The 16,489-nt window shown below is 40.1% G+C and overlaps 1 protein-coding gene across 2 annotated transcripts in view; it reads right to left on the bottom strand.

Moving 5' to 3' along the window:
- Window positions 1–428: 428 nt before the first annotated feature.
- Window positions 429–16,489, bottom strand: part of alcama (activated leukocyte cell adhesion molecule a) — a 138,613-nt gene continuing 122,552 nt past the window's right edge. The window contains exons 10-16 of one of the 2 annotated variants that reach the window (XM_022681394.2): window positions 14,950–15,076; window positions 14,284–14,405; window positions 7,609–7,738; window positions 6,512–6,538; window positions 6,029–6,137; window positions 4,491–4,614; window positions 429–3,423 (exon numbers count right to left, since the gene is read on the bottom strand). In XM_022681394.2, coding sequence (XP_022537115.2) covers window positions 4,524–4,614; window positions 6,029–6,137; window positions 6,512–6,538; window positions 7,609–7,738; window positions 14,284–14,405; window positions 14,950–15,076 — 606 coding nt within the window. In that variant the 3' untranslated portion in view covers window positions 429–3,423; window positions 4,491–4,523. The remainder of the gene's footprint in view (window positions 3,424–4,490; window positions 4,615–6,028; window positions 6,138–6,511; window positions 6,539–7,608; window positions 7,739–14,283; window positions 14,406–14,949; window positions 15,077–16,489) is intronic. The other variant, XM_022681395.2, reaches the window with a different exon arrangement.

Below are 16,489 nucleotides of genomic sequence, written 5' to 3'. Positions count from 1 at the left end.
GGCCTTTGTAGAAGTTCAAGTTGAAGAGGTGTTATTGATGTTTTAACCATATACAAGTTGTATGGAGATACAAAGTATTAAAGAGGCGAGAGCTGAAAGCCTTAAAGCCAAACTCTACATTTATCAGAAGATTTCTGTCCCCAGCTTAACACATAGTCCAAAACTCTGGGTAATGATGGAAAAAATGAGATTGCAGATGCATTCAGGAATGAGTTTTCCCTATCTGGTGGCTGGGCGGTGTCTCTTTGTGCCACAGGATGAGGACTTTGAGGTGTTACAGGATAAAGAAGCCCCCTGGCTGCCTCCTGCCGAAACCTGGAGTAGAGCCACTGCTCTTTCATATTGGGAACAGGCAGCTGAGTTGGTACAGGCTTCAGATAAGGATGCCTAAGGTTGCCTCCTGTTGGAGGAATCACCTCCATGGGGGGGGGGGGGGGGGGGCGCGACTAGGAGTCTTCTTTAGTAGAAGCCTTGGAGAAGAGCCACTGCTCCTTCAAATTGAGAAGAGGCAGCTGAGCAGGAAACTCTAAATAGGTCACTCTTTGCCAGAGAATAAGGAGTTTGGAGTAGAGCCACTGTTCCTTTATATTGGCAAGTGGCAGCTTAGGTGGTACTGGCTTCCGATAAGGATGCCTTAGGTTGCCTCCTGTTTGAGGACCAATGGGCAAGAGACATCTCCAATGAGGGGCGATTAGGGATCTTCTTTATTAGATGCCTTGGAGTAGAGCCACTGCTTCTTCTGACAAAGAAGAGGCAGCTGAGGTGGAACAGGCTTCAGATAAGGAAGCCTGAGGTTGCCTCCTGTTGAAGGTGTCTCTTGCCCGTTGGTAGAACCAATGGCAAGAGACTTTGCCAATGGGGGTGACTAGGATTCTTCTTGGTGAAGAGCCACTGCTCCCTTATATTAAGAAGAGGCAACTGAGCAGGAGACCCTTAATTGATCACTCCTTGCCAAAGGGTGAGGAGTCTGGAGTAGAGCCAATGTTCCTACATATTGTAAGTGGCAGCTAAGGTGGTAGAGACAGCTGCACTAAGGGGCAACTGGAGGCTTCTTTATTGGATGTCTTGAAGAAGAGCCACTGCTTCTTCTGACTGACAAGAGGCAGCAGTGGTGGTTCAGGCATCAGTTAAAGAACACCTCTGGTTGCCTTTCACTGGAGGTGCCTCTTGTCCGTTGGCAGAAGCAACTGACAGGAGACACCTTTGTAGGGATGATCAGGGGGTCTTTATGACATCCCATGGAGAACAGGCAGCTGAGGTGGCTCAGGCCTCTAATAAAAAAGCCCACTGTTTGCCTCCTGTTGGAGGTATTTTTGCCAGTTGGCAGAACCAGCTGGCAAAAGACAGCTGCACTGGGGGGCGATCAGGGGATCAGCTTTATTAAATGCCTTGGAAAAGAGCCACTGCTTCTTCTGACAAAAGAAGAAGCAGCAATGGTGGTTCATGCAACAGTTAAAGAATCACCCTGGTTGCTTTAGAAACCCCCACAGGGGGCAATCAGGGGGTTTCTTTATTAGACGCCTTGGAGAAAAGCCACTTCTTCTTCTGATTGAGAAGAGGCAGCAATGGTGGTTCAAGCATCAGTTTAAGAAGCCCCCTGTTTGCCTTCCAACTGACAGGAGACACCTCTGCAGGGGTGATCAGGGGGTCTTTATTAGATGCCTTGTAGCAGAGGCATCTGAGGTGGTTCAGAATTCTAATCAAGAAGCCCACTGGTTGCCTCCTGTTGAAGAAGATGATGATGAGTTGCTGTATAAGCAAAACTCTAGATTTACCAAGCAACCTCTGTCTCTAGCTTCCCCAAAAGTAAAAAAAAAAAAAATCTGTAAAAAAATAGGTGAGCTCAATCTCTCTCAAAGGATAAAGATCTTGGAGTAGAACCATTACTGCTTCATATTTTCAGCTGAGGTGGTACAACCAGCATTGGAGAAGAGCCACTGCTCCTTTCCATTGAGAGAAGACAGCTGAGGTGTTTCAGGGTTCTTCTAAGGATGCCTTCTTGGTGCCTGTCTTTTGATATATACCAGGCAAGAGCAATTAGCATCTTCTGGTTAGACTGGGAGCATCTGGGAATCCAAATGGCACAAGACCTTAAAAGAGCCCAAGAAACACTCAGGACACACTGGAGGGACTCTATAACTCTTGGCTGGCTTGGGAGCACCTCGGCATCTCCCAGGAGAAGCCACTGGTTGTTAAAATGACCTTGGACAGGGATGCCTAGGCATCTCGGCTTGCTCTATTGCCCAGTATTGCCACCACAAGCGTGCCCTGAACTACGCAGATAAGAAGAAGATATAGATGATGATGAGGTTGATGTGGATGTTGTGTGGTGACACTGGTAAACATACGATTTTATTCTAATCTAATCATCGCCTACAGAAAGGCCAAAATGTTGAATAACCTGTTTCATGTTTGTTCTACATCTGTTTGATAGTGTTAAGTTTATTGTGTTTGTTGTTGTGTTTGTCTAGTACTTAAGGTCTGATCCCACCTTCTGTTTTTTTAAGGCTCTTAGAAACTTGATCAACAAAAAACTACCTTCCATTAAGGCCAACGTAGAATCCGCCAAGACACATCCCTGCATTTAACAAGACTTCACATCCCTACAGCTAAACCTACAGTACTAAACCACTACTCACTTACTACGACTTCAAGCATTCAGAGAAAATCAGCTTGCAGCTTCTGGACCACTGTGAATCGAATCGATTTTAGATGGAGGGGAGGTGGTAGCAACCTAAAGCGGTACTGATCAATGAAAGCCAAAGGATCTGAACTGAGAGTGGGAGTGTGTAACAGCAGTGAAGTCGTCTTCATTCCTCCAGGATCCAGCAGGCTTCACAGGAGCAGATTAACTCAGCAGAGAGAGAGGCAGAGCGATCACTCAGTCCTGCGTGAACTAAACCTGAATTATCAGTAATCTCAGTAATCTCGGCATTTAGCAAAGAGAAATGAGCTCGCGATCACGTATTTACAAAGGCCTGAAAAAAGTGTACAGTGAATTTTTCAATCTTTCCTACTAAAAAGAAGGGAGGGAGAGGGAGTAAAGAGGGATAGCTTGAACCCACCACACCTGCAACGCGCATAAAACAAGAGCATTCACCAGGAACACAATGAAATTAAGTAAAAAGAAATAAAAAAACAAACTCCGTTTTCAGTGCAGACTAAATATACAACACAAGTGGATATTTTTTTTCTTCTTCTTCTGATTGGAGGAGGGATGGTGGATGGGGTAGTGTTTCTCTGGGGGTCTGGGGAAAAGGATAGGGGGGTTCTTCTGGAAACTGTCCTTTCGCAACATTTCTGGACGATTCTTCGATGCACACGTATGCAGCCTGAACGGAGAGGACGCATCCAATCAGGCGTCGGAGATCAGATGATAGACATGTTGTGGTGTTGCACATTCAGTGTGGCAAGGCCTCTTTTCTAAAAGAAAGAGAGAGAGAGAAAGAGAGAGAGAGAGAGAGAAAAAGAGAGAGAGAGAGAGAATGAGTCACTGAATAATGCAATCATACAATGAAGTCCTATTCAGAAGGCCCTGAATTTTATGACCCCGCCTGTGGTAAAGCTTACCTTCATTAGCATTAAATACAGTAGCTTGCTAAATAATTTATACATTTTGTCACCTTACAACCATAAGGGAATGTATTTTATCGAGATTCTGAGTGATAGACCAACACAAAGTAGCACATAATTGTGAAGTGGAATGAAAATGATACATGGTTTATAAAATTTTCATCAAATGAAAAAATCTGAAAAGTGTAACAACAGGTTTTCTTCCAGGATTACTCTATATTTAGTTTCTGCAGCTCCTCCAGAGTGACCATGGGCCTGTTGGCTGCTTCTCTGACCAGTGCTTGATGGGTTTGCAGTTGTAGAATACTTTTTATGTTTTGGATGATGGATTGAACAGTGCTTGAACTCCTTGGGATTTGTTTTTAGAACATAACCCTGCTTTAAACTTCTCCACAACTTTATCTTTGACCTGTCTGGTGAGTTCCTTGGTCTTCATGATGCTGTTTGTTCACTAGTGTTCACGAACAAACCACTGAGGCCTTCTCAGAACACATAGCTGAACGTCTGAAGGCAATTGATTGTACTGGATTTTATTTAGAAATTCTGAGATTCTGTTTTTTTTTATTTGACTAAAATGTTGAAAACCACTTTCAGTCCACTTCACAATTATGTGCTACTTTGTGCTGGCCTATCACTTAAATATTTTAATACTTTTACATTTTATTGCTATAATATTGATACTACACAACATTCCGGCAAAAAGTATTCATCCCCAAAGCAACAAGAGCGAAGTATATCATCTGGTGGCACAGTGGCATGTCCCCTAGCTTTAACAGCAGCATCAATCCTGTCAGGTAAAGATCACAGTGTTCTTTATCTTCACTATTATAATGGGTCTAGTTCCTGTTTCAGCACATTTAGCATGTCAGTGTATAACAGTCAGGAGAAGTCAGAATTCACACAGAGCCTGATCTTACCTTCTTGGTGTGTGCCGGGTTGAGTGAGCTGCTCTAAACTTCTTGCCTGTGGCTGTTCTCCTCCAGCTTCTTGCTCTCCTCTGAAGTGCCCATCTCCTTCTCACCTGTCTTCCAGGTGCCTTGTCTGAAAGACATGTGACTGTGTTACTCTTTACAGCGGGGTCAAATGCTCAAATATTCAGCTGATTCAACACAAACAATTCCATGGTTTAGGTTTTTAGCTCCACTGAGAATATAGGATCATTTTGTAGTTCTTAAATTACAGATTGTAGTGCTTCAGTTTTTTTCTGCATGGCATATTCTGCCAAATCAGTGCTATTTCTGTCCACAGGAAATAACATGTATAAATGTGACACAAAATAACTCTAAAATACATTTTATCATTAAGCATAGTGTCTTGTACACTGACCTAAATGCATAAATAATGAATGTAATTAAAAACATTAATAAAAACTAAAAATAGCATTTGTTACCTTTCCCTAATCTCTTACTATAAACTTTACCATGAAATATAATTATTAAAATCCTTCAGAGATGTATATTTTTTTACAAATCCCATCTATGCTTTAAAAAAATCCATAATAATTAAGTTAAAACACATTTTAGTTGTGTCACTGTTACTGTAAAACATTACCCTGATCATCTGAATCATCTGGAACATTCTACAACAAGTCACATCTACAACAGGAAGTGACATCAGTTGGTTCTTCTGAAGATCATGGGAAGCCAAAAAAATTAAGTTCCCTCATTATTTTTTCTGTTTATTTGATTTTACTGTAACTATGACTGATGAGGTCAATCTTAACAATTATTCCTGTTACCTAAAAAAAATATTAGATATTATTTGTTTATTTTTTTAAATACATTTTTTTGGGGAAATCACTAGAAAGTGCTCAGTGTGCTCATGCTATTAGCATAGTCACCATTTAGCTATTTTGCCTGTTTTTGCCATTTCTATGCTAAAACGCATTCCTGTGCTTTCAGTCCTGTTACTCAAAACATAAAAAGTAACAGGAATGAGTTCCAGTAACAGGAGGGAGTATTGTCCCCTGGTTTATTGATTTATTAATGTGAATTTTAGTTCATGTGAACCACTTTTTTCAAATTTGTTCATCCTTTATTCATTGGTTAAATAAATTGCATGATGATAATAAAGTAAAGCTGCCTGAGTTTGACCAGTACATGTTTTGAATAGTTAAATAATTGTGTTATTAGATTTATATAATAATTTGGAAGAGTTACAACAATCAAATGGCATCCATTCGGTGAAAAGGCCCACAAGCTTTATTGTCCTCCTTTCTCCCTGTTTTACAATGATCAGGACCCCAGAGGACCACCACATATGAGCTTTAATTTGGGTGGATCAGACACAGCAGTGCTGCTTGAGTTTTTAAACACCTCAGTGTCACTGCTGGATTGAGAATAATCTACCAACAGATGGACTACAGTCTGTAATTAAAGAACTACAAAGTGCTCCTATATGATTATATGTTTCCTAATAGTTTGTTCACAGTTACTACAGTAATAATACTGCGTACCTTCTCTTCATGTAGAGCCAGTAGATGATGCCCACCAAAGCAGCCACCACGATGAGGCCCACCACAATGCCCACAATCAGCTTGGCCTTGTCATCATCATCTGGTTGGTCTGAGTGGAGGATCAATCACAGAGCCAGGTCAAAAAGAAAAGCAAACCCAGTGGCTAAAAACTACGCAAGAACTGTCTAAACATGCACTTCTTTTCTCTCAGAGCACTCTTTCCAACAACTGACAGATGAGGAGATAAAAGTCTAAAGAAAAAAGTCTGTCTTGATGCTGGGATGCTTGACATCCCTTCAAGATCAGCTGGGCTCCAGCGCACAAAAAGGGAAAGAGAAAAAGAGCACAGTCTCATGAGCATCTTACCCATCAGCCCAGCCAAACTCAGGCTTTTACATGTCAAGTTAGTTGAAACTGGATTTGCTATTTCATTTAAAAAAGAGGAAAAAAAAACAACAAAATTAAATAAAAAAATTCTCTTACCTTGCTTAGCCTGTGTCTCGTCTATTACTGAAATCAGATATGAAATTAAATTAACTTTAAGGCGCAAACAGGACAATCCCAAATTCTTCTCAAATTTCTTTAAAAAAACAAAAAACAAAAAAACAAGCGTCCACCACCAAACTGGTGTTTAAACTGTTCAAATTTCACACTTTTAATCAGTATTTCTTACTCAGTGTAGATCAGCTTTTAGTAAGGAGGAAGACCACCAGCATGCAGAGGTGGCCTGAGAGGAAAAGGGGCAGAAGAAGGAGAGTCAAGCACCCCAGCACACAAAACAGATCCAGAAACCAAGATTCAGAAAACTACAGAAGAAGAGACTCGAAAGAGAGCTGTACCTACAGAAGACTAGCTACAGAGATTCTACAGACAGACAGAAAAGAGCAGATATACATTATTAAACAAAGATTACATAGACAGACAAACAGCTACAGACAGTAAACACACAGACTACTAACTACACAGAATATAGACATCAATGTAAACATGAACAGCTACATACACAGATCAACTGATATCTAGATAGAGAGATAACTAGTTACAAAGACGGAACATAGACAGATAGACAACTAAACAGAGGAATAGACAACCCGAAGTATTGATCGATGGATAGAAAACAGACAACTAAATAAATAGATGACCCACTAGACAGACAGACAGACAGACAGACAGACAGACAAGCAGACAATCAGATAGATAGATAGATAGATAGATAGATAGATAGATAGATAGATAGATAGATAGATAGATAGATAGACGACCCAGTAGACAGACAGACAAGCAGACAATCAGATAGATAGATAGATAGATAGATAGATAGATAGATAGATAGATAGATAGATAGATAGATAGATAGATCAAACTCATGCTCTGTATGATTAGAGGAAATGGGGGAACAGCACTGAAATGTGTCTCACACACACACACACTCTGATTCTGAAATGAGAACTACAGTGCAGTTTCTACAGTGTGTGTTAGAGAGACAGATAGAGAGAGACAGGCAGGTTGTCAGGTAAATATGTGGCGGTGGTTAATGTAAACCCAGTAGTAGAAGCTGAACTGAGTTCTTCAGTACTTACGGGGTAATACACTGATGGTCAAATAGTCTGATCCTAAACTGTTGACGACACGACAGGTGACAGTCTGGTTCAGACGGGGTTCCACAGTCAGGGTGAAGATGGCCTTTCCATTGTTGTATGTGCTCTTGCTCTGTAAGGGAACAGACACAATTTCACACAGTTATCTTACACATTCTAATTATCCTAGAAATAAGGAAAATTCTAAAGGTTTCACTGTTAATACATACATGATTATTTGTTTAGCAGACCCGACAGCACTTCCTGTCTCCACTACTGTAAATAAGTCTGTGTGAGTCAGTAGGTTTCTCTACAATTAAGCGTTTTACTTTAAACCACCCTGAATAATTGCTGGATGACTTTATTTATAATCTCAACAATCATAAACAGTGGATTTCCCCCAGTCTCAACACAGCAGTTTCACTAGCAAAGCTGCAACTCTAACTGTAGCCACTAGAGGACCACAGCTCACTGCTTTTTACCCTATAACCTGCTAATGGTGCACAGCCAGAGCTGATGGAAACTACACCCACACACACACACACTCTCACATACACAATCACACACACACACATACACACACACACACACACACACACACATACTCTCATACACATATGGATGGGAAGGCACCAGCACAGTGTGACTAAACTTCTTAGAGCCAATAATCAGGCCGCTATTAAACTGCGCACACCACTGTGCTCTCAAATTACCAAACCCCCTCCAGCATCAGCGCCATTACAGCGCTCATCCCCTGCACAAACCCCACAGTACACACAGCTCTCATTCCACTAATGCCATCAGTGCCGTGCTGAACGCAAATCCAGCACACGGCCTGCTTTTCCACATATTACTTTTCTACACAGCAGCTAAATCCATACCTCATAAAATCTCCCACCTACTCACGGCTGTAGAATATGAAAGTCAGAGGACTATTACAACAAACATGCTCAGTAATGACTTCAGCGGGGTATTGTGCGCTGTATCCCTGCTCCAGACGACTGCGGCGAGAATAAGCCTATATTACAGCGGCGCAAAGGAAGAGCAGCATTTTCAGAGCCAGCAGGAGGCGGATTAGGAGATCTATTGACCTGGGAACCCATCCAACAGTCCAATAAAATCTAATAAAAACACACTGAAAATGTAGGTTTACATTCTGCAAAAATACAGTGCTATAAAAAGGTATTTGCCCCCTCTTTAGATTTCTTTTCTTTGTTTAATTTACTTATTAAACACATTTTAAAATCATACACAGATAACCTCGGCTTTGCTATTTAAAGATATATATTTTTGAGTAAAACAAACGTTGTTGATTTATTCTATAAACTACGGAAAACATCATATTGTCATTTAGAGCATTTATTTGCCAAAAATGAGAAATGTCTGAAATAACAAAAAAAGGTGCAGAGCTTTCAGACCTCAAATAATGCAAAGAAAACAAGTTTATATTTTTAATATCATAAAAAAGTTTTGGAATAACCCTGGTTTTTAATCACAGTTTGAATGCATTATGGTATGTTCTCCTTTATGCTTTACACTCCTGGTGCAAAAATTCAAGCAGTTCAGTTTGGTGGTTTGATAGCTTGTGATCATCCATCTTCCTCTTGATTATATTCTAGAAGGTTTCAATTTGATAGAATCAAGGAAACTCATCATTTTTAAGTGGTCTTTTTTTCCAGAGCTGTAAATAAAATTTAAAAATGTATTTATTATTTTAAACCATACAGAGGTAGGCCTGTTGGTGTGCTTCAGGTCATTGTCCTGATACAGAACCCAGGTACGCCTGAGCTCACAAACTTATGGCCTGGGCATATATTCTCATATATTCGCATATATTCTCCTTCAGAATTCTTGCTTCCATCAATCAACAGCAAGTTGTCCAGGGTCTGGCAGCAAAGCAGTCCCAGACCATCACACTACCACCACCATGTTTTACATGCAGCATGATGTTCTTTTTCTGAAATTCTGTTTTATTTTTATGTCACACGGTGTCAGATAGGTTTGGATTGCTTTTTTTTTGTTGTAAGATTTGTATTTGTGACATTTCCAAAATGTAGTCTTGGTAGTTGAAGACAATTCTGCTTTTCACGTCCAGGTCTTTCACCAGCCTCATCCAGCTGACAATTTTTAGTAAGTAGAAACAAATATATGAAATGTTACAGTTAGAACGTTACTTAGAATGCTCTATCTGTCAAATTTTCTAGATGTTCTTAGAACATTTTTATTTAATGTTTTCACTTTATTTTTGAGAACATTTCTATAATGTTAGTTTTCATCTAGCTGGGAATGTTATGTGAGAAACATTCTACTAATATTGTGATACAAACTATTTTTATGTCACATGTTTTCAGAACGTTTCTGGAACATTAATTCTGTAACATTACTGTCAAAACTATCTGGAACCTTTTTAAAGCAGTACTAAACATTCTTATAACGTTCTCTGTTAGCTGGGAGCTGGTTAGAGGTCCCAGTTCTGAAAACTTTCCCTTCTTTATGTAGCAAGTGCAATATATATGTACACTAGCATACCACATGTGGAACACATGGGACCGGAACTAGCATTGTGTTGTGTCCCATGACTTTAGCCATGTCCAATGGAAGCTACAAAATACTGCACTGACCAGGGAGATATGCATGTGAGATCTCCTGTAATATACAGTTTATGGATGTGATTTTTGGCTGCGTTCACAATACAAGCCACATTTCTCAAATCAGATTTTTTGCTCAGATCAGATTCGGCTATCTTGATGGTTCACATTTACAAATGTAAGACACCTGTATCTGTGTGTAATGTGAACGAATCCGTCCCTAAAACACTTTCACATGCTTCACATTGATACGTGTATAAACTTCTTCACCAACAGAAAAAAACGTCATATTTGAGAGACGAGAGACTTTTAGCTTTATTAAAGTGAAATGGATGAGTTTGTTAGCAGCTCATATGTGGAGCATCTTTCACTTGAAAGAGTAAACAGCTGGTCTGAAGTTCATGCTCAGGTCAAGGAGGTGAAAAAAAGCCAGGTGGTTTGCTTTTGCTGTTTTTGTAGCTATAGCTGCACAGCTGCACCACGAGATAAGAGTGTGGGTACGAGAGAGAAGCATGTAGCGCAGCGTAAAAGCAAAAAGACCCATGAAATTTTGATGTCGCATGTTCATGGATCGAATATGTTTCCAGATTAGAACCGCATATGAAAGTGACTTAAATCTGATTTGAATAAAAATTGCATAAATTGGCGCGTTCACAAAGCCATGAAAAAATCAGGTCATAGCCAGATTGAGCAAAAAAATCTGATGTAATGTAACTGGAAATGTGAACGTAGCCTTTGTCGCTCGTCTGTTCGCATGGACAACTTTGGCCAGATGCTGCCGGTCACGACTATTACCACTCACTGCACTGTCTGTCCACTGTGGGTGGTAATGCCTGTGTTATGTATGATGTATCTCTGGCACAAACTTGACACTGTGGATCAAGAAATGCTGCTAGGAACATTTTTAAAACTTGGAAAACTGAACGTCATTTACATTCCCTTGCTCACAATTTATACAGATGTGGGCTCTCCCAAGCCATTTACTGAGGTAACACTTCATCATCAATTTACATACTGCCATCCCACGACTTTTGGCAGTGAATCATGTCCATTCTCTTTAGAAAAACCTCCTGAATAATGCGTGGACTGTACTTCTTGACCGTTTTGACTGGAAGTTAAATAGATGAATACATTATCCCACCTCCTGGTTCAGAATAGTGTAATCAAATCTCTATAGATATAATTTTTTATCAATTTTTGATGGACAGTTATGAGAAAACAAGGATGTTCCATAAATCTTGCATAAATAAGATAAACATTAAGACGAGATATGCTTAATATGTCTACAATTATAAGCAAAAGCAAACAAATATACTAAAAACAGCATGCAGCAGCATGTTTTCTACTGGTGTTGAGCGTGATAATGACTGACAGCAGGGCTGTACATCACTACAGCGCTCTCAAAACTTTCTCTCTCTTTCTCTCACACACACACACACACACACACACCCCATTCTGCTATTCTATGCAGTTCACATTCCTCCTTCATTAATGCACACAATATCTCCCTAGGGCTGCACACACACACTCACACACTCACACACACACACACTCGTACGCACAGAAGAAGTCTGAATGCCTTCTTGTTGACCCAACATCAGGGACGCCCATTTGGCATCTCTCAGCTCATTATTCAGCTGCAGTAGCTGAGAATCCATAATGAGTTTGGGCTGGATGAGAAATGCGGGAGGAAACGCAGAGTTTGGCCCCATGACTCGCACCAAGAGAGACGGTCAAGAGTGGAGGGAGGAGCAGAGGAGGAGAGCGGAGAAGGTCAAGGGAGAGGGAGAGGCTCTCATGGGGTCACTTATATACACACAGCAACGTCACTGTGTATCATTGGTATACACACATTTATGCTCCCCATCAACTGCACAGCTGCTGAGCTGAGGGCTCGGCACTGCGTGACTGTGTGTGTGTGTGAGACACTGTGTGTGTGTGTTCATGCTGATGTGCCTGACATCACTGTGTGAGTGAGAGTTATGTGTATATAAGTGTGTATAAGTGTTTGATAGGCCTGTCACAATACGTATTTATTTATTTTTAATTTTTATTTCTAATTTTGATCACATTTTCTCCCCAATTAATAAGGCCAATTACCCAACCCACAATCACTAGTGATGCTCCAACCCCAGGAGGGTGAAGACTAGCACATGCTTCCTCTTTACCAACTGCTGCTGATGCAGCATTACCAAGTAGCATCACGGCGCGTTAGGAAGAAAAGCGCAGCGACTCGGTTCTAATACATAAGCTCATAGACGCCTTGTGCTGATCGACATCACCCTTTGCAGTGATGTGGAGAGAGAGAGCGCCATCACCCACCCAGACAGAGCAAGGCCAACTGTGCTCGCTCAGGACTCCATTAGCTGATGGCAAGCTGCATGAACGGGATTCGAACCCCAATTTGAACCAGCGATCTTCCGATCAGAGTGGCAGCGCTCAGCCCGCTGCTGTCACAATAATAACTAATATTTTTGGACAATAAACTGTATTATTTTTTCTATTTGGATATATAAAAAAGCCTTTACTTTGATTTACCTGATGACATCTCAATTCACAAAATGCTATCTTACACCCCCCCAATAGTCAATACATCTATGCTGATGGGTGCGTTGGTCACAAAATGAGTTGTGTTCAGGTAAATTTCCAGAGTAATGCTATCTTGCACCACTGGCTGAAGAGAACCTACGCAACCTTCAACAGTCAGATGTTTATTGCTATCTTGGCAACAACTTTTACAACTCCTGGCCCAAACATGTGTACATCCCCACTAATTACAAACACACAAAGACAAGCAGCAGTGCACAAACCCAAGAAAAATAAGATTGCTGGTACCATACATGACCTGCTCGTGCACCTTCACAATGTGAATGCACAGGTCATTTTCCTCTGCTGAGAACCACTGCGCCGTTAAAATGGCAATGCACCAAAGTCAGAGCGCACCTGGCTCTTAAAAGGAATGTCAGGCAGGTGGCATGCTATTTGGTTAATTTCACCAATTAGAACAAACCCTTAACACGTTTTGATCCATGCAAGGCATACGTTTCCCAACGTTATGATAGCAAAGACACACTAACACACACCTTAAATCAAGCTTTGCGCTGGACAGCTCGCCTACAGATCCCTAAAAAGGGGCTCAAGCTAGCATAACCAAAACAGAGCTACAAAATGCTCATTTAGAAAATTCATGTCCTACAATCAGCCAAAGCTGGAAAAAGAAGAATCAACAGATCTGTTAATACTGGAGAGCAGCACATCAAGTTTAGGACACTCCTTATTAATGAAATATGAGTTGATGTTTGATTAAGTATCTTTAGAAAGAGATGTCAACCTTGGCAATGAAGCAAACTTCATGAATGATTAGTGATTAGTGATTATTGTCATAAATAAACAAATAAAAGCAAAGGAAGCTCTGTGTGTTTAATTCTGGGACTACATATCAGGGTTGTAAAGTGACATTTGATCATTTTTTTTGCATTTTTTTAAGTGACATACTTAAACTTAAAATACAGAGTTGGTGTACTCTGGCACATTTCAAGGTCTCATATAGTGAACAAATATCTTTTTTTTTATTTACAACTGTATAACTAACTATCTAAAACTTAAGCTGCCAACTGCCTATTTTCTAATGCTATTTCAAGCCTGTACAGGAAAACAGTACCAAAAAACAGCCTGATAAATTCTAAAGAATAAAGGGAGCTTTGGGAAGTGGGATATGACACACTCATGCCATAAGTGGACCTCAGAAAACACAATAAACTACTAATATAGGACTATGAGACCTTCAATATTTTAGACATTGTGTCATTGTGCTGCTGCTCTGCTGCACGTACAACTCACCACCACACTCAACCCCACTCTACAATATATTTAGTGCAGCACACTATGCTCTACTGTTGATAATAAGGCTCTCTTTACAGCATTTGATGCACAATATTATTCTGGATTGGCCTCATTCAAATAATAGTTGCTTTCAATGAACATTTGGAGTTTTTTTTAAAAAACAAAACACTTCAGACAAGGATTTAATGTTGAAAATGGAGGGAAAACACAGTGGATTGTGGAATAGCTGAAAGCGTGTCAAACTCACATCAGTTCCGTTGACACTCCACTGAACATCAGGTTGAGGGGAGCCCTCCGCTTCACAGGTCAGCACCTTGTTTTTACCGTCGGTGCTGCGCTTCTTCGTCAAACTGTTAATTATAGGAGTGCCTGCAAGAGAGAAAAGAGAAAAACAACAACAAAATGATATAAACCTTCTGTTCACTGCATAGCACTAAAATAGGGGTTTGCCATATCGTATCATACATGATAATATCACTCTAAACATGTTAATGATAAAAAATAAATAAAAAATCATGATGTTATAATTATATGCTGTCATAAAAGCAGTATTTTTGTATATGTTATATTTGTTTTTTTTTTTGCTATTTACTGTTGTAGTTTATATGCATATATATGCATGCACTACATTTTCTGCACTTTTTTTCTCATTACATTATTTTTGTTACAATACTTTTAGTCTTGGTAAGTTACCGTAAGTTTTTTCCTGTCTTTGTTTCTCATAGCTCTGTTTTTGTCTCTGTCTTCAGGACAGGAGGTCAAAAAAGGTTTAGGGGGCAAACACTTTTTTCACACAAGGCTGGATTAGTTTGGGTATTTTTTTTCCTTTAATAATTAAAATTATCATTTAAAAAGTGCTTTATATGTACAGTATATGGGTGTTTTATATGTACAGTATATGGGAGTGTATTACCCTCTACTATCAGCTGGAAGGATGAGCTGCGTTTGATTCCTCCTACAGACATCTCGCACGTGTAGACTCCCGCATGGCTGTACGTCAGGATTGTAAAGTTGGGCTGTTTCTCCAGCCTGGTCCCCTCCTGCATGACGGGAAACAATATTTAGCATTGTTAGCATTGAGGTCTAATCCCATTTCTGGCAGTAGTTGATAACTAGGCTTAAAAGCAGATACAGATCTTTCTATTATAAATAACAATGCAGCCTTTGGGTTCATGTGTGGGTGGAAATCGCAGTTATACCATGATGGAAAATAAAACTAAAGAAACCAGTTCTGAGTAATAAAATAGCTTCTCCAAGGAATTAGGTGTAAAAGAAAAGGTTGTTAAGTCTATGATAAACAGCATACTGCTGAAATTCTCATCTGTGTTACTGGATAACAAGACTTCTGAGTGGCAGTGGTGGCTCAGCAGTTACATGACTGGGCTATGGCTATGGATGACAGGGTTGTGGGTTCAATGCCTGGGCTGGGAAAGTTTCCACTGTTGTGCCTGCATAACAAAGTGATGGTTGCCCACCGCTCCAGGCACACGTACTCACTGTATGTCACTTCGAATGTGTGCCCACTAGTCTGAATGAATTGTACAATACAAGGCAGCATTCCATCTGTCTGTCTTGATTGGTGAAGAAACTCAATTACAAGACATTTTGTACATTTTGTAGCTACCAGTTAAAGTCCTGAGGATTGACATGTAGCTACAAAATGTAAAAAAAATGTGTTTCTAAAATCGGCAAATATCTGAAACTTAACAGAAATCCTAATTTTATAATTTTGTTATTTGACAGATGAACTTGTAGGCCAATGAAAATTTAAGTGAAGACCCTGGATCCCCACATTAAGGGCGATTTCACCTGTATTTTGTTTTTATGATTCTAATCAGTTAATGAATTTGTTTACTTGGAGCTTTTTCTCCCTCAGTTTGGTTTGGTTTCACACAGGCACAAACCTAAACGCACCAAAATGCGCACAAATAAACCATGCGAGCACATTGTTTCCTCTGCCTGGCGCATAAATATATAAAGTAAATATAGAGAGAAGATTCTGTATTGCAGCACGTATATCTGTGTAGTTTAAAGCTGCTTAAATACAGAAAGCTAAAATTCTGCAATTTCAAACACAGTGATTTTGAGTTGCGCTGCTGCAAATAGTGAACGCAGCACAGACCGCACGTGTAAACAGCATGGAGCAGAGACAGCATTTGTTAATAGCTGTGGTAATTAACATTTGGCTAATATATCAGGTTAAACTACACCTTATTGGCAGTTTAGCTCAAATAAAAGAAGTATATTTGATAGCTGGGTCGAACCAAAACCGGCTCACGTTCTCACCACAAGCGAACCTCTCCAGAGTTCACTTGAAGGTCTTGATCAGGTTGTTTGATCCGCACCCGAGTGCGATTACTGTTTTTCACACCTGCTCAATCGAACCACATTAATGGTACAAACGAACCAGAGTCTGTTTTAACCCGTCCAAATAGTGCTGGTGTTAAAACGAC

Source organism: Astyanax mexicanus, chromosome 20 (assembly GCF_023375975.1).
Source record: "Astyanax mexicanus isolate ESR-SI-001 chromosome 20, AstMex3_surface, whole genome shotgun sequence".
Taxonomy (NCBI): Eukaryota; Metazoa; Chordata; class Actinopteri; order Characiformes; family Acestrorhamphidae; genus Astyanax; species Astyanax mexicanus.
This window is presented reverse-complemented; position numbering and strand designations above follow the sequence as displayed.